We start from the raw sequence: 17,965 nt of genomic DNA, 5'->3' as shown, positions 1-17,965 counted from the left end.
TATACTGAGCAGGCTGAATGGGTGGGGATCATGCATCATGGCATGAATTTGCATTTTCAGCAGACTGAGAATTTGGAGAGACTATGCTGAAGATGAAGAGACATAAAGACTGAAGTTCAGTCAGGAGAGGAGCAGTGCTGGACTCTGAGGGAGAGGAGACTCCAACAATAAAGATGTTGATCAGTGTTATAGTGACAGAGGAGACGGAAACTTGACACTGACTGCCCTCTACTGTCTTTACAGAGGAAATTTCTACATTACCTATCACCCATATTTATTATTTATGTTTTGATGATTTTGATTGATGTGGTCAGACATGTTTCTTATATATGTGTTTAACAAGTATCTTTTTTTATTTTTGTTTTTGGTTAATTATGAGATGTTTTTATTAAGAAAAACATTGTCTTCTGTTGTGAATTGGCGCTATATAAATAAAATTTGACTTGACTTGACTTGACTCATGAGACTCAGTAAAAAATATAATTCTTTCTCATGGCCTATCAGCACAGAAAAGGTGAGCATTGTAAGATTATACAGGTCAGAGTGTACATGCAGGAAGAGTGTGTATGTGTTTTTTCATGGAAAGAAAACTTTTAACAAAGATCTGAGTGATCATATTATTGTTGTGTTGTGTCGATGATGAATGTTTTTGTTTGTGTCCATACTTGTGTGGTGATATTTTTCTTTATTATATATTTTTTCTTTATCATTATTGTTGTTTTATTTACACAATAAACAACACAAACACCTGTACTTTTCCTGTTTGCAGACCAGTAAAGATGAGTAAAGTAGGATTTTGTTCAGCTGCTCAACTAACTCCAGTCACTGTGACTCCGAGCACAATAATAAACAGCAGAATCTTCAGTCTTCAGACTGTTCATCTGCAGATACACCTGCTGTCTGCTGTTGTCTCTGGAGATGGTAAACCGGCCTTGGACTGACTGAGAGTAGTATATGTAGCTACTGAGACTACTGATATTAAGCGATCCACTCAAGTCCTTTTCCAGGAGACTGTCTGACCCAGTTCATGTTGTAGTCACTGAATGTGAATCCAGAGGCTGTACAGGTCAGTGTGTGGGATTCTCCAGGCCTTTTAACCACTGGTTCAGATTCTGTCAGAGTCTGACCATCAACACCTGTCCAAGAAAAAAAAAGAAAAGTCAATTTCTGCAAAGTGACAGCTTTATGAAAACAACTTCAGAGATCAGTGAAAGTCTTCACCCTGCCCAGCAGAGAGTTAAAAAGCAGCAGTCCTGTCCTAATAGTCCATCATGGTTAAAGCTGTGTCTCCACTGTTCTCTGTCATGCCTCTCTGCAGTCAGATAAGTAGAGGTGGAAGACATCTGAGTTTTGCATTGACTCCTCCTCACAGGGAGGAGAGAAGTAGATTTGATTTGTTTGAGTTTATTGTTTTGTGACTTGATTTTAAGTTTTGTTTAACATATTTTAATCTCATTGGTGGAAAATGTTTCTAAGCATTAAAACCCACTTATTTTTTCAATAAAAACTCAAATTGCTGATATTAATACAGGAACCTGACACATTCCCAACAAGGTTCTTTTTAATTAATTAATTAAAAATTATTAATCCTGGCATTCATGGTTTCTCATTACTCCCTATCAGCATATTGAGCAACAGATGAACTAAATGATCGTCAGAGTTCATCTGATTATCTAACAGCATTTTTTATTAATTAATTTTATTTATTTATTTATTTTTCCAAATCCCTTCTTGTGAGTGAATGGCAGCACATTTCTCTTCCTCCACACACAAATAATGTTCCTGGTGATGCAGAGAGAAAAGGTGAGTATGTATTAATGTCACTGCTGAGAGACAGGAACTGTCACTGAAAAATAGCTGTGAGGAATGCACATAAAAGAATAAATAAATACAATGTTGCATTCTTGATTAAAACAAGTGGGACTCTTAGGCTATGAATGGTGGTTTGTCTCTATATGTTGGCCCTGGTGATAGACTGTGACCTGTCCAGGGCATAGCTGGAATTAGCTCCAGAAAATAGATGACAATTTTCTTTTATTGATGTATTTTAAACTCTATTACTTCACAATATTTCATCATTTAATTTTATTGCTTTTATGAAATGAAGGGGAAAGGTGTTCATTAAAAATCAACAGTGACAAACGCAAAATAAACATATTGTCTCTGTGAATCCCAGGGTCTATCAGTAAGACTGAGTACTGTAGGATTTTTGTACAGCTGCTCAACCAACTCCAATCACTGTGGATTGATTTCTAGCACAATAATAAACAGCAGAATCTTCAGTCTTCAGACTGTTCATCTGCAGATACACCTGCTGTCTGCTGTCGTCTCTGGAGATGGTAAACCGGCCTTGAAATGACTGAGAGTAGTAAATGCTGCCACCACCACTGATAGAAGTGATCCACTCCAGTCCTTTTCCAGGAGCCTGTCTGACCCAGGCCATATAGTAGCTGCTGATTGACAATCCAGAGGCTGTACAGGTCAGTCTGTGGGATTCTCCAGGTCTTTTAACCACTGGTTCAGATTCTGTCAGAGTCTGACCATCAACACCTGTCAAGACAAAACAATTAATTAATTTGTTGTAAGTTGGTAACATTTAGAAGACAAACTGAGATCAAAATCAGTGAAAGTCTTCACCTGCCCCAGCAGAGAGTTAAAAGCAGCAGTCCTGTCCTATAGTCCATCATGTTTAAACTGTGTGTCCACTGTTCTCTGTCATCCTCTCTGCAGTCAGATAAGTAGAGGTGGAAGACATCTGAGTTTTGCATTGACTCCTCCTCACAGGGAGGTTAATATGGAACAGTACAGATTTCAGTTACCGTTTAGTAAAATTGGAGATTGTTTACTGTAAATAATTAATTCCCTCCTGCATATTACAGGGTAATTTGTGCAATAGGTTTATTTAAGTTTGCTGCCCTTCTTTATTAGGGACATTATAAAACAATACGTAAAGGACAAAGTACTTATTACCCTCAACTTAACCAAGTTGTTTCCATAACTTCCTAAACTTAACAAAACCTTTACCACAGCTTTGTCACAACATAAAAAGGATAGTTTTGTGTTGTTTTTTATTGACAGTGTAGTTATCAGCTGGAATCAGGCTATAATAATTTCACAGGTACTTTAAATGTCAATATTGTGAAAAGATACTTTCTGGAAAATGCCACCAATATATTGTTTTTATTCATTTAACATTATCTTTGCTGCATATGCTGAAAAGCTCTTTCCCTCTTTACTGTAACAGAAATCATTAGTGGTCTGAGGGCTCCTCCTCTGGTGGCTTCATGTTACAAGTGTTCAGGCACTGAGGGGTTTTTGTTCAGGTCTACAGATGGTTTGTGTTGTTGTGTGTATCTGGTACAGTAATACACAGCAGTGTCTTCAGTCTGCACATTCTGTCCATTGAGAGTCACTGTGTTGCTGGAAGAGTCTGTGCTGATACTTATTCTTTAATGAATCTTTGTAGTATGTGGTGTATCCAGCAGCTGCATATCCAATCCACTCCAGTTCTTTCCCTGCAGGCTGTCTGATCCAAGCTGTCCGGTAGCTGCTAACAAAATAAGATACCTGACAGGTGATGGTCAGACGTTGACCTGGCTGCACAGTCACAGAGGCTGGCTGTGTCAACTGTTCACACTTCACACCTGTTAAAAAAAAGAAAATATTTTCAAACAAATGATCAAGTTAAAAGAAGAAATGTTGACACTGACAAATCCAGAGAGACTCACAGGATCCAGCTGCCAACAGCAGCAGCAGAGCTACAGAAAACATGGTTGATGGTGAAACTGACGTGCTGTGAACTCCACTGACAGTCTGATGTGAAGTTTTTATAGCTGAGTAACAAGGAAGGTCACTGAGTTTGCATAGAGACCTGACAGATGATGGTCACATGGGTGTGGGTCAGTTTGGAGCTAAATACAGGAACCTGTTTTGATTATTAATAATATTATTATATAATGATGGTCATTTCATGATTCACTGAAAATCCTGCAATAAAAAAGAAGTCTCCAGTTCAAATAATGCAGTGTTTTTTTTGTTTTTGTTTTTTAAATTGCAACAAGAGTGCTAGTCAAGGATTTGATTTCTTATTTATGTCCATAGAATTTATATCATATATTATAATAGCATGGATTCTTGATACGTCATATTCTGTTTTTAAAGTCAAATTAAAGGATATGAACATAGCATAATATAAAATAAAAAAGCATTTAAACAACTGGACGATTGTTAAATACTGACATAAGTCATTTACACCCCCATGATGATAATAAACTGCTTGTGCTTCTGTTGACTTTTTAATTACTATTAAAAAACAGTTTAAGTCAGATATTGTAAGGGGTTGGTACAAAAAAAACAAAAAAACACCAGCAACATAATCTTATTGAATACCTGACTTTACTGCAGCTGGTTGAAGCCTGGACTTTTTATGTTTTAAAGTTTTCGGTATTCAAATTGTGGATGTTTGAAGTCACAGACATACAGAGAAATCTGGAGACATGAGAGGAAATTAACTGTAACTTAGGAACTGAAACCTGTAAAATAGGTAAAATGAGTTGCTGTGGTGCACAGAAAAAATGCTGATATCTGTTGAATAGAACTGCTCTTCTAATCACATATCAGAGTTTGCTGTTTTAATTAAGCTTTGTCATGGAATAAGAAAGATTTGCCTTTTAAAGAAAGTAGACTGTAAAATCCTGATCAGACATTAGTGGCTCTGACACAGTGTCACTTTCTTGGGCTATTTGAACTGAGGACGTCGGTCATTTACTGTAGGATTTTGTTCAGCTGCTCAACTAACTCCAGTCACTGTGACTCTCCGAGCACAATAATAAACAGCAGAATCTTCAGTCTTCAGACTGTTCATCTGCAGATACAGCTGCTCTCTGCTGTTGTCTCTGGAGATGGTAAACCGGCCTTGGACTGACTGAGGGTAGTAAGTGCTGCCACCACCATTACTGATAGTAGCAATCCACTCCAGTCCTTTTCCAGGAGTCTGTCTGATCCAGCCCATATAGTAGCTGCTGAATGACAATCCAAATGTTGTACAGGTCACTGTGTGGGATTCTCCAGGTCTTTTAACCACTGGTTCAGATTGTGTCAGAGTCTGACCATCAACACCTGTTAAGACAAACAAAGAATATAGTCAGGTGTTTTAAACTGGTACATTTTTAAAGACAACTTTAGCTCAACATCAGTGAAAGTCTTCACCTGCCCAGCAGAGAGTTAAAAGCAGCAGTCCTGTCCTATAGTCCATCATGTTAAACTGTGTGTCCACTGTTCTCTGTCACCCTCTCTGCAGTCAGATAAGTAGAGGTAGAAGACATCTGAGTTTTGCATTGACTCCTCCTCACAGGGAGGTCAGTATAGAACTATTTAAGTTGGTTGCCCTTCATTTTGGGCACAGTCTGCATAATGTGAAGAATATGACCATCATTCTTCAATTTTACAATGAAGTCATTGTTTCTTTACAAAGAAAATAAACAAAAAACAATCAACACTGTATTAAAGTTACAGTGTTGATTGTCTCACAGATTGTTCATAAGTCACATGTTTGTGAGGACATCAGGGGCAAAATAACCCCAGTAGGAATAAAAGTTGAAAAACAAAAATATAGTAATTGCAGCACCAACCAAATTAATTTGATCTGGGTCATCATTCGAAATTTATGCTTAATTTTCAGACACATGAAAGAAAACCTATCACTGCTAATGAGATACAAATAAATCATATGACACAATTACAAAAATACACATTAATGTAAAGTGTATGCAACTAATTAAATCAAGTATCTGATCCTCACAGGACCCAGCTGCCAGCAGCAGTACCAAATCTACAGAGAACATGGTGATTTTGATGTTGGAGCTGAACTGATGTGAGCTCTTCTGCCCTCTCACTAACACACACGCACTTCACTTCCTTATGTGGCAAAACACAAGAAAAGAAATTATTCATTTCATTTTGCAGTAAAAGCACAAGTCTTTTTTAGTTGAAAAGCTTTTAAAACCAAGCAGTGTTGGCCAAAGACAGTTACATTACAAGTTTAGATTCCAGTCAAATGAATTTGATTCAGTCAAATCTGAATCTGAATGAAATGTTTTTATGTTTTTGAATTTTCTTTAGAGACTGAATTTTAATTATTTTTGCTCACAACTGCAACACAAATAAGGCAAAAAATATTTAACAAACAGTAATTGAACTGCAGAAATTATTGGGAGCTACTAATGGTGGTAAGTGCACTGGTCTAATTTAAAATATGATTAAAATATTTTCCTGAACTGAAGAGAGGTGAGGCTGGTGAATGGGACAGCAGGGTATGCTAAAGAGTGTCTATGGGTGCTACCCTGCACTCAGCATTCATGTTGTCACACAGCAATTGTTCAGGCACTACTTACCACCATACTCTGGTCATTATTAATCATAATACAGCTTCTTCCTACAACCATCAGTCCTCAGTCTTAAATATCTCTGGTCCTGATTTACAGGAAAGGAGGAGTTATTGAAGTGGTTAGGACTACATTCAAGGTCAGTGAGGGGGAAGTTTTTCCCTGTACCAGATACTGTTTTATACTAGAGGAGATTCTAATCATGGATAACAAAAACATACACACAAAAATCAGCTTTGCAACACATTTCATACAGAAAAGCCAAAAAAACAGAATTTAATTTAGACATTTTAAGATCAAGAAAAAGATATGTTGTTACTGTAATGATACAATTTATTGTTTTAACTGGCTTTTGTTGCTTTTGTTACTAGAAAATAAAATAAAACCAGTGAGTTGAAAGAAAGATTATAATCTAAATAAACACTTGGCCTTCCAAGAAGAATGAAATGTTTTTTCTGTTGTTGTTGTTTGTTTGTTTTTTGTATTGTCTTTAGAGCCAGAATTTGAATTATTTTTGCTCACAATTGCAGCACAAGTAGAGAAGTGGACTTTCAAACTAAATTAATATACTTGATGGTTTTTTAACTTGTGAATGCGAAATGGTGAATTTAGTACATAGCACTTTGATAATAAAAAGAATTTGGAATTTGCCAGTTCTCTACTTATGTCCTGTTAGAGTTACTGTTCCAGCAGACAGGTTTCTCACCCCACTGATCCAATCCAGTCCACTTCTCTTCCTTCACACTGTCTGACCCAACCTGTTGCATATTAATGAAAACAGTTACTGTGATTTTAAATTAAGACTTCATTACTTTAACAGTGAATTGGTCTGAGTCATTAGAGCTCCTCCTCTGGTGGCTTCATGTTACAAGTGTTCAGGCACTGAGGGGTTTTTGTTCAGGTCTACAGATGGTTTGTGTTATTGTGTGTCTCTGGCACAATAATAAACAGCAGAATCTTCAGTCTTCAGACTGTTCATCTGCAGATACAGCTGCTGTTTGCTGTTGTCTCTGGAGATGGTAAACCGGCCTTGGACTGACTGAGAGTAGTAAGTGCTGCTGCCACCACCGCTACTGATAGTAGCAATCCACTCCAGTCCTTTTCCAGGAGCCTGTCTGACCCATGCCATCCAGTAGCTACTGAATGTGAATCCAGATGTTGTACAGGTCAGTCTGTGGGATTCTCCAGGCCTTTTAACCACTGGTTCAGACTGTGTCAGAGTCTGACCATCAACACCTGTCAAGACAAAACAATTAATTAATTTGTTGTAAGTTGGTAACATTTAGAAGACAAACTGAGATCAAAATCAGTGAAAATCTTCACCTGCCCAGCAGAGAGTTAGAAGCAGCAGTCCTGTCCTATAGTCCATCATGTTAAACTGTGTGTCCACTGTTCTCTGTCATCCTCTCTGCAGTCAGATAAGTAGAGGTGGAAGACATCTGAGTTTTGCATTGACTCCTCCTCACAGGGAGGAGAGAGTTGGACTTGTTTTCCAGTGTTGGTCAGTTACATTACAAGTTTAGATTCCAGTCTAATTAATTTGATTTAGACAAATCTGAATCTGAATGAAATGTTTTTTCTGTTGTTGCTGTTTGTTTGTTTTTTGTATTGTCTTTAGAGCCAGAATTTGAATTATTTTTGCTCACAGCTGCAGCACAAGGAGAGAAGTGGACTTGGTTATCAGTTCATCCTTTGGTGAAACGGAAAAATTACATCAGTTGATTTAAAGTTTGTCTGACATTTCATTTGTGTAAAACATCTATGACACCACAACCACTTTTCCCACATTTGTTTTAATAAAACTCAGATGTGCTTATTTTGGTTTAAAGAAGTGACATATTCACAAATAAGGTTTATACAAATTAGTTAAAATATAATTCATCTTGGCCTCACTGTTTTTCATCACTCCCTGTTCTGGTCAGCTGATGAGCTAAATGATCCTCAGTAGATTCCACCAACATCTAGAAGCATTTTTGAGGATGGTTGTTTGTCTGTAAGTCGGCCCTGTGAGTGACTGGTGTACACTGTCAGCTGGGACTGGCTCTTTTTTCAGTTTCAGTTTAACTAAATTAATATACTTCATGGTTTTTAACTTGTGAATGTGAAATGGTGAATTTAGTACATAAGACTTTGATAATAAAAAGAACTCTGTTTATTTTATTTGTTATTATTTATTTTTATGTTTATTGCAGGTGAAAACTCAGATTTCACTGAGACCACATTTGTTGTCTGTGGAGACTTTTGTGCAGCTGCTCCACTGTCTTCAGTCACTGTGTCTCGAGCACAGAAGTAAACAGCAGAATCTTCTGCTGTCAGACTGTTGACCTGGAGGTACTGAGTGCTGCTGGACACATCTTGAGTCATGATGAAATGACTTTGAAAGGAGCTGCCATAGCTAGCAGAGTTTCTGCCTGTGCTCATCCACCCAATCCACTCCAGAGCTCTTCCTGGTTTCTGTTGTACCCGGTGCAAATAGGAACTTGTCATGTCAAACCCAGATATGATACATGACATCTTCACTGTCTCTCCAGGTCTTTTCACCTCAGATGGAGACTGGTCCAGTTTGATCTCACTGCAAACTCCTGTAAGTAAAGAAGATTATTATCCATCAAACATGTAATATTTACCAAAAACAAATCTTTAGTTTATTAAAGTAGAAACTGTTTTCTTATCATGAATAGTATCTATGAGGAGTAAATTGAAAGTAATCATGTTTTCCATTCTGTCATAAACACTGTAGTTCAGTACTTTCTGATCAGAGTCTTTCAGAAATACATTAAACTGTCCCAGTGTTATGACACAAATGATGACAGCTGCTGGTGGTGTGTTTATAAGGAACAAAGAGTTTGCATAGACCTCCCTCTACAGGTTTAAAAAGGGAATGTGTATTTTTTCAGAGGAATATCTTCACAACAACAGAAAAAAATGTAAAATAAGTCAAATGTTAAGTGGAATGTAGTGGAATGATGTTAACTGATGTTATCCTGTTTTCTTTCAAATGCCCAAAACAAGTTACTTCTAGGAGAAACATTAAGACTAATCCCATCTTATTCTGAAATATCCAGATTATAGTGACTAAATTTCTGGACTGCACTGTTTTAAAATGATATTCTGGGACCATGATGCCACACTTCATTCATCCAATGTCTATTTGTTCATACTTTCATACAAAACATAGAGTTAATATTAAAGTGACTGTCTTTACCAAATATAATGTTCACATTTAGAACATGTGTTTGTGGTTGATGTGTTGCTGAGTTTTTGTGCAGGTCTATTAGTGGTTTGTTTCACTGTGGGGCGATGTACACAGTAATAAACAGCTGTGTCCTCAGGCTGTAGATTCTGTCCTGTTACAGAACTAGTAGAAGTGTACGTGTGGTAAAGGAACCCTAACCCTTCAGTGCATTATTTTGGTTAAAGCTTCCTCCTCCCCACCAATGTATAATCCAGTCCATCAGTTTTCCTTCACGCTGTCTGATCCAACCTGTTGCATAGTCGTCATCAGTCAGAGTATAACCAGAGACCTGACAGGTGATGGTCAAAGACTGTCCAGGCTGCACAACCTTTGACTCTGGCTGGATGAGATCAATACTGTACACACCTGTGGAAACAGAAATCAACATTATCTCCATTGTTCATCTGACTATTCAGTGTTTCTAATGTGTACTTATTTTTATTACTTCTGTCCTCTCACTGACACACACACACTTCACTTCCTTATGAGGCAGCACACAAGGAAGATAATTTACATAGTAAATCAGCGAACTAAATTGTATATGAGATAAATAAAGTATGCAATATGTTGCTGAATGTACTAAAAAAAAACAAAAAAAAAAACAATTACCGTTAACATATTACTATGTTAACGGTAATTGTTTTTGCTTAATACTGATTTCTCTCAGGGCCTGTTTCCACACTCTATCTGAAAAAAAAAAACAGCAATTTAATACAATACAGATGAGTAGTGTAGGATTTTGTTCAGCTGCTCAACCAACTCCAGTCACTGTGGCTGTCGAGCACAATAATAAACAGCAGAATCTTCAGTCTTCAGACTGTTCATCTGCAGATACACCTGCTCTCTGCTGTTGTCTCTGGAGATGGTAAACCGGCCTTGGACTGACTGAGAGTAGCGGTTGCTGCCACCATTAGTATCAGTAGCAATCCACTCCAGTCCTTTTCCAGGAGCCTGTCTGATCCAGGCCATCCAGCTGCTGCTGAATGATAACCCAGATGTTGTACAGGTGAGTCTGTGGGACTCTCCAGGTCTTTTAACTGCTGGTTCAGACTCGGTTATGGTCCAACCTTCAGCACCAGTTGAAACAAACAGGACAACCACCAAGAGTCTCAGCTCTCTGAAAGCCATGTTGACAGTGTGCTCAGTATGTTTTCACATCCATGAATCCTCTTTAAATATGATGTAAACTGGATCCCTGTGAGAATTTGTTTCCAGTAAGCTCCTCCTACATCACATTAGAGTCAAATTAAGGAGAGTGAACACAACATACACAAAATAAAGCAGAATTTAAGCAATCAGACAACTCGCAAATACTGATTTAGAAAAATCTGTCTCTGTGTGACAAAGAACTGCTGAGATTCAGAAAATTTAATTAATATTTTTTTGCTATGTATTCATTAAAGAGATTCAATGAACATGTTCTTAAATTAGACTTAGTCTCATAATGTCCTCACATCTTTTGACTTTTTATGTATAGTTAAAATTGAAAAAAATTTGATTCAGAAATTCTGAAATAAAAAAATTGCATCTGATTGTATTTGTAAGATTCTTTTTTTTTCTTTGCTTTTTATTTTGTTAGTGAAAACACCAGTGAGCTGAAAGGAAGACTTGCTGCAGCTGGATGAAGGCCTGGATTCTTTTTAGACTTTTGAAGATTTCAGTATTGAAATTGAGTTTGAAGCCACGGACATAGAGAGGATCTCAGGCCCTGCACAAGGAGATACAAAACATTACCTGCTGTAGTTAAGACGACCTTGACTCCAATCTCCTACAAACTAAATTTAAGTAAAAATATTTGCTTATCTAAGGTGAGACAATCAGCAAATTTGTCATTTCAACAACAAAATCATTTTTATTGTTCAGTGTCTGTCTTTACAGAGGAGTCATTCTAATGGTGTGGTTCTCACACTGTGTTCCATGAAAACTGTTTTGTATCATTTTTAATTAAAAACACTGTGGTGAAGATGAGCAGTGAATGATTTTGTACAGCTGCTCAACCAACTCCAGTCACAATGAATGTCGAGCACAATAATAAACAGCAGAATCCTCATTCTTCAGACTGTTCATCTGCAGATACAGCTGCTGTCTGCTGTTGTCTCTGGAGATGGTAAACCGGCCTTGGACTGACTGAGAGTAGTAGATGTGGCTACTGTCATAAACATATGCAACCTACTCCAGTCCTTTTCCAGGAGCCTGCCTGATCCACCCCATCCAGTAGTCACTGAATGTGAATCCAGATGTTGTACAGGTCAGTCTGTGGGATTCTCCAGGTCTTTTAACCACTGGTTCAGATTGTGTCAGAGTCTGACCATCAACACCTGTCAAGACAAACAAGACTATAGTTACTTTTGTAAGATGGCAACTTTGAAGACAGATTCTGTTCAAGATCTGAAGGTGTTTTTTCACCTGCCTAGCAGAGAATTAAAAGCAGCAGTCCTGTCCTATAGTCCATCATGTTAAACTGTGTGTCCACTGTTCTCTGTCATCCTCTCTGCAGTCAGATAAGTAGAGGTGAAAGACATCTGAGTTTTGCATTGACTCCTCCTCACAGAGAGGTTAATATGGAACAGTACAGATTTCAGTTACCGTTTAGTAAAATTGGAGATTGTTTACTGTAAATAATTCATTCCCTCCTGCATATTACAGGGTAATTTGTGCAATAGGTTTATTTAAGTTTGCTGCCCTTCTTTATTAGGGACAAGACAATAAGTAAAGGACAAAGTACTTATTTAACCCAAAACACCTTTCTCTCAACTTAACTAAGTTGTTTCCATAACTTCCTAAACTTAACAAAACCTTTACCACAGCTTTGTCACAACATAAAAGGGATAGTTTTGTGTTGTTTTTTCATCAGGGATGTTTTACAGGTTATCTGTACAACCAGTATGTTTGGTTAATTTTCATATGTCATACCATTCTATGACATCATGGGAGAGAAACCCCAATAGGAATTAAAGTGAGAAAACTTGACACACACATCACTTCCTTATAGGTCAATACATATTATTGTTATCAAAAGTGTATCCATATATTTTAAACTCTGAATGAGGAGAAGCTGCATGATGCACCTTTAGGTATCAATCAAATGTTTCTTATGTTATGAAAAAAACTTACAAATGACAGTGTAGTTATCAGCTGAAATCAGGCTATAATAATTTCACAGGTACTTTAAATGTCAATATTGTGAAAAGACTTTCTGGAAAATGCCACCAATATATTGTTTTTATTCATTTAACATTATCTTTGCTGCATATGCTGAAAAGCTGTTTCCCTCTTTACGGTAACAGAAATCATTAGTGGTCTGAGGGCTCCTCCTCTGGTGGCTTCATGTTACAAGTGTTCAGGTACTGAGGGGTTTTTGTTCAGGTCTACAGATGGTTTGTGTTGTTGTGTATCTCTGGCACAGTAATACACAGCAGTGTCTTCAGGCTGCACATTCTGTCCATTGAGAGTCACTGTGTTGCTGGAAGAGTCTGTGCTGATACTGAACTTGTTCTTTAGTGAATCTTTGTAGTATGTGGTGTATCCAGCAGCTGCATGTCCAATCCACTCCAGTTCTTTCCCTGCAGGCTGTCTGATCCAAGCTGTGTAGTAGTCGCTAACAGAATAAGAGACCTGACAGGTAATGGTCAGATGTTGACCTGGCTGCACAGTCACAGAGGCTGGCTGTGTCAACTGTTCACACTTCACACCTGTGAAAAAAGAAAACACTTTCTAATAAATAAATAAGTTATACAGCAAAAGAAGAAATATTGACTATGATAAATCCAGAGAGACTCACAGGATCCAGCTGCCAACAGCAGCAGCAGAGCTACAGAAAACATGCTTGATGGTGAAACTGACGTGCTGTGAACTCCACTGACAGTCTGATGTGAAGTTTTTATAGCTGAGTAACAAGGAAGGTCACTGAGTTTGCATAGAATCAAATATATGAAGCATCAGTGTTGGTCTGACTGGAGCCAATAGAAGAGTCTGTTCAGAGTTATTATATCTGCAGAGTGAAAAATAGGAAATATTCATTAAACATTCAGCTTTAAAAGTAAGAAAATGTTCCTGCATTTACAGAAATGATGCAACTTAAAACATGAATTATCATTGACTGCTGAAAACTATTGATAACTTTGTATAAGCCATGTTCACGGTTTAACATGTTTTCCAATAATTCAAACTCTATTTAATTATGATGTGAGCTGTTCTCCTCATTTTTTTTCTCTCTAAACATGAAAACACAGTCAGTCAACATTAATAATTTGAATTACCTTTATGATTTACACTTTCTTCAAAGAGGAAAAGTATTTATCTCCATACACTGTAAGATTCAAATACATTCATGTTGGAAACATAAAAACTTAAGTTAGCTACCACTTTAAAAACACTTGTACCTTCTTTCAGAAATGGTTTTAAGGAAGTTACAGTAGGTGATAGAAAGTGTAAGATTTGGTGTGGAGCAATATGAATTGTTTTTTCAGAATTCTTTTTAAATTTAAGTTTATAGCTCAGTTATATCAGTTATCACTGATACTGAAATGTCTGTGTCAATGACTGCCCTCTACTGTTTAGATAACAACTGCAACAATACTTTAGGTTAACTGGTGACTCTAAGTTGCTTGTAGGTGTGAATGTGTGAAAGGTTGTTTGTCTGTATATGTCAGTGTGTCAGTGTACTCTGCCTCTTGCCCAATGTCAGTTGGGGTAGGCTCCAGCCCCCATTTATTTGGTTAATGGTTATTGTTCTGGGGTCATGATGATTCCAGTTCCTGCACTTTTATTTGAGAAAAAAAAAAACAACAACAACAATAAAAGATTAGATAAAACTATAATTACTGTAGGATTCTTATGTTATGACTCCCCTTCCTGAGTGACTTTGGTTTCTTGGGTTTTACTCAGACATTTTTATTTGTCTTGTGTTCTAGTGTTATGAATGCTCTTGTGTTATTTTGATATTCATTTTGGTATTCTTTCCCCTCGTGTCCTTGTTGGCGCTTCCTGTTTCATTTTGAAGTTACGTTTCCTGTCTTTGTCTCTTTCCCTCCTTTTTTCAGCCTTCACCTTTGTCTCACTTGCAATCTTCTCCAGTGCAGTCTTGTCTCTCCTTTGTTTAGTTTTAGAATTGTTGCGCTCTGTTTTATGTGCCATGCATTTCAGTCCTGTGTTGTGTGTTGTGTGAATCCTTGTGTGTGTGTTATCCCCTGAGTTTTGGAATTCTTCTATTTTTCTGGACTTTACAGACTGTTTGTGTTTTTGGATTTTTACCTGCACCTTATTTGGACAGTAGGCTTTGACTTCTTTTCTGTTTTGTTAAATAAACCTTCTGTCCAAGCCTGGTCTGTGTCTGCATTTGGTCCCTCGTCCCTGAGTCCCTAGAACTCAAGGTGACACCTGTACTGTAGGTTTTTGTACAGCTGCTCAACCAACTCCAGTCACTGTGGCTCTCAAGCACAATAATAAACAGCAGAATCTTCAGTCAAGACAAAACAATTAATTAATTTGTTGTAAGTTAGTAACTTTTAGAAGACAAACTGAGATCAAAATCAGAGAAACTTTTCACCTGCCCAGCAGAGAGTTAAAAGCAGCAGTCCTGTCCTATAGTCCATCATGTTAAACTGTGTGTCCACTGTTCTCTGTCATCCTCTCTGCAGTCAGATAAGTAGAGGTGGAAGACATCTGAGTTTTGCATTAACTCCTCCTCACAGGGAGGAGAGAACTGAGCTGGACTTGAATGTCACTAGTCTGTTTTAATGACTGATGTGAATACATTGAATGTCTGATGAACAGGAAGTGTCTATCCATGATGATAAAGTTCAAATATTTTCTGATGCATTTCAACACTGTTAATCAGTATTATCAAAGCAGCCACATAACAACACAGTCAGACATCATCATATACAGTATATCATACAGAAAAGAGAATGTAAATAGTTTACCTGTGATGATTGCACCTCAGTGCTTTAATTATTATTATTATTTATTTATTTTTGCTACAATCCAATGATTTAGTTGTTTCAGGGAAAGCATGGGGAAAGTTCAGTCTCTAAAAAACAGCCCTGATGCTCTGATGCATAAGAGGGAGGTTTACATTATCACTGAAATGTTGATGCAAGCTGGAAGGCCTGAGGAAGATAACATGAACAGTGCCTTTTTCAACCAACCACCATATTTTTGTGTCATTAATTTTAAACTGGTAAATAATTTCACAGGTACTTTAAATGTCAATGTTGTGAAAAGATACTTTCTAGAAAATGCCACCAATATATTATTTTTATTCGTTTAGCTTTATCTTTGTTGCATATGCTCAAAAACAGTTTCCCTCTTTACTGTAAAAGTGAACTGGTGTGAAATCATTAGTGGTCTGAGGGCTCCTCCTCTGGTGGCTTCATGTTACAAGTGTTCAGGTACTGAGGGGTTTTTGTTCAGGTCTACAAATGGTTTGTGTTGTTGTGTGTCTCTGGCACAGTAATACACAGCAGTGTCTTCAGTCTTCAGACTGTTCATCTGCAGATACACCTGCTGTCTGCTGTTGTCTCTGGAGATGGTAAACCGGCCTTGGACTGACTGAGAGTAGTAAGTGCTGCTGCCACCACCGCTACTGATATAAGCGATCCACTCCAGTCCTTTTCCAGGAGACTGTCTGATCCAGGCTAGATACTGGCTGCTGAATGTGAATCCAGAGGCTGTACAGGTCAGTGTGTGGGATTCTCCAGGTCTTTTAACCACTGGTTCAGATTCTGTCAGAGTCTGACCATCAACACCTGCCAAGACAACAAAGAAGTTCATTTTATATGTTACATTAGCAGCACAAATGAAAAATGTTAGATCAACATCACTGAAAGTCTTCACCTGCCCAGCAGAGAGTTAAAAGCAGCAGTCCTGTCCTATAGTCCATCATGTTAAACTGTGTGTCCACTGTTCTCTGTCATCCTCTCTGCATTCAGATAAGTAGAGGTGGAAGACATCTGAGTTTTGCATTGACTCCTCCTCACAGGGAGGAGGAGAAGTGGACTTGTTTTCCAGTGTTGGCCAAAGACAGTTACACTACAAGTTTAGATTCCAGTCAAATGAATTTGATTCAGTCAAATCTGAATCTGAATGAAATGTTTTTCTGGTTTTGAATTTTCATTAGAGACTGAATTTCAATTATTTTTGCTCACAACTGCAACACAAATGAGGCAAAAAATATTTAATAAACAGTAATTGAACTCCAGAGATTATTGGGAGCTACTAATGGTGGTAAGTGCACTGGTCTAATTTAAAATATGATTTAAATATTTTCCTGAACTGAAGAGAGGTGAGGCTGGTGAATGGGACAGCAGGGTATGCTAAAGAGTGTCTATGGGTGCTACCCTGCACTCAGCATTCATGTTGTCACACAGCAATTGTTCAGGCACTACTTACCACCATACTCTGAAAAGGGTTACAACCAGGAAGCTTTAGTCAAAGTAAGTAGTCCCATCATAATACAGCTTCTTCCTACAACCATCAGTCCTCAGTCTTAAATATCTATGGTCCTGATTTACAGGAAAGGAGGAGTTATTGAAGTGGTTAGGACTACATTCAAGGTCAGTGAGGGGGAAGTTTTTCCCTGTACCAGATACTGTTTTATACTAGAGGAGATTCTAATCATGGATAACAAAAACATACACACAAAAATCAGCTTTGCAACACATTTCATACAGACAAGCCAAAAAAACAGAATTTAATTTAGACAATTTAAGATCAAGAAAAAGATATGTTGTTACTGTAATGATACAATTTATTGTTTTAACTGGCTTTTGTTGCTTTTGTTACTAGAAAATAAAATAAAACCAGTGAATTGAAAGAAAGATTATAATCTAAATGAACACTTGACTGTGCTGCAGCTGGTGGAAGGCCTGGATGTTTTTTCACTTTTGAACTTTTCAGTTCTCAATTTGTGCTTGAGGCTACAGACAAACTTAAAGCTTCCAGAGGAAATTAACTATTAAGGAACTGAAATTCAGCTGACCCCAAAGGAGCTCCATATTGTTCAGTGAACTGGTGTGAAATCATTAGTGGTCTGAGGGCTCCTCCTCTGGTGGCTTCAAATTACAAGTGTCCAGGCACTGAGGGGTTTTTGTTCAGGTCTACAGATGGTTTGTGTTATTGTGTGTCTCTGGCACAGTAATACACAGCAGAATCTTCAGTCTTCAGACTGTTCATCTGCAGATACAGCTGCTCTCTGCTGTTGTCTCTGGAGATGGTAAACCGGCCTTGGACTGACTGAGAGTAGTATTTGCTACTACCACCACCATCAGTAGCAATCCACTCCAGTCCTTTTCCAGGAGCCTGTCTGATCCAGGCCATCCAGTAGCTGCTGAATGATAACCCAGAT

General features: G+C 37.7%; 4 gene segments (V, D, J or C); all 4 read right to left on the bottom strand.

The window, feature by feature from the left end:
- Positions 1 to 4,789: 4,789 nt before the first annotated feature.
- Positions 4,790 to 5,296, bottom strand: LOC127142218 (Ig heavy chain V region 6.96-like). The segment is given in 2 exon segments: positions 4,790 to 5,118; positions 5,209 to 5,296. Coding segments are annotated over 2 exon segments (378 nt in total).
- Positions 5,297 to 7,286: 1,990 nt separating this feature from the next.
- LOC127142211 (Ig heavy chain V region 914-like) lies at positions 7,287 to 7,811 on the bottom strand. The segment is given in 2 exon segments: positions 7,287 to 7,619; positions 7,707 to 7,811. Coding segments are annotated over 2 exon segments (366 nt in total).
- Positions 7,812 to 10,351: 2,540 nt separating this feature from the next.
- LOC108881000 (Ig heavy chain V region 914-like) lies at positions 10,352 to 10,767 on the bottom strand. The segment is given in 1 exon segment: positions 10,352 to 10,767. A coding segment is annotated over 1 exon segment (363 nt).
- Positions 10,768 to 15,981: 5,214 nt separating this feature from the next.
- Positions 15,982 to 16,561, bottom strand: LOC127142209 (Ig heavy chain V region 914-like). The segment is given in 2 exon segments: positions 15,982 to 16,367; positions 16,456 to 16,561. Coding segments are annotated over 2 exon segments (420 nt in total).
- Between the last annotated feature and the right edge of the window lie 1,404 nt (positions 16,562 to 17,965).

The sequence above is a fragment of the Lates calcarifer genome, unplaced genomic scaffold (genome assembly GCF_001640805.2).
Source record: "Lates calcarifer isolate ASB-BC8 unplaced genomic scaffold, TLL_Latcal_v3 _unitig_9_quiver_868, whole genome shotgun sequence".
Taxonomy (NCBI): Eukaryota; Metazoa; Chordata; class Actinopteri; family Centropomidae; genus Lates; species Lates calcarifer.
Note: the sequence above shows the minus strand (reverse complement) of the source record. Positions and strands in the feature narration are given on the sequence as shown.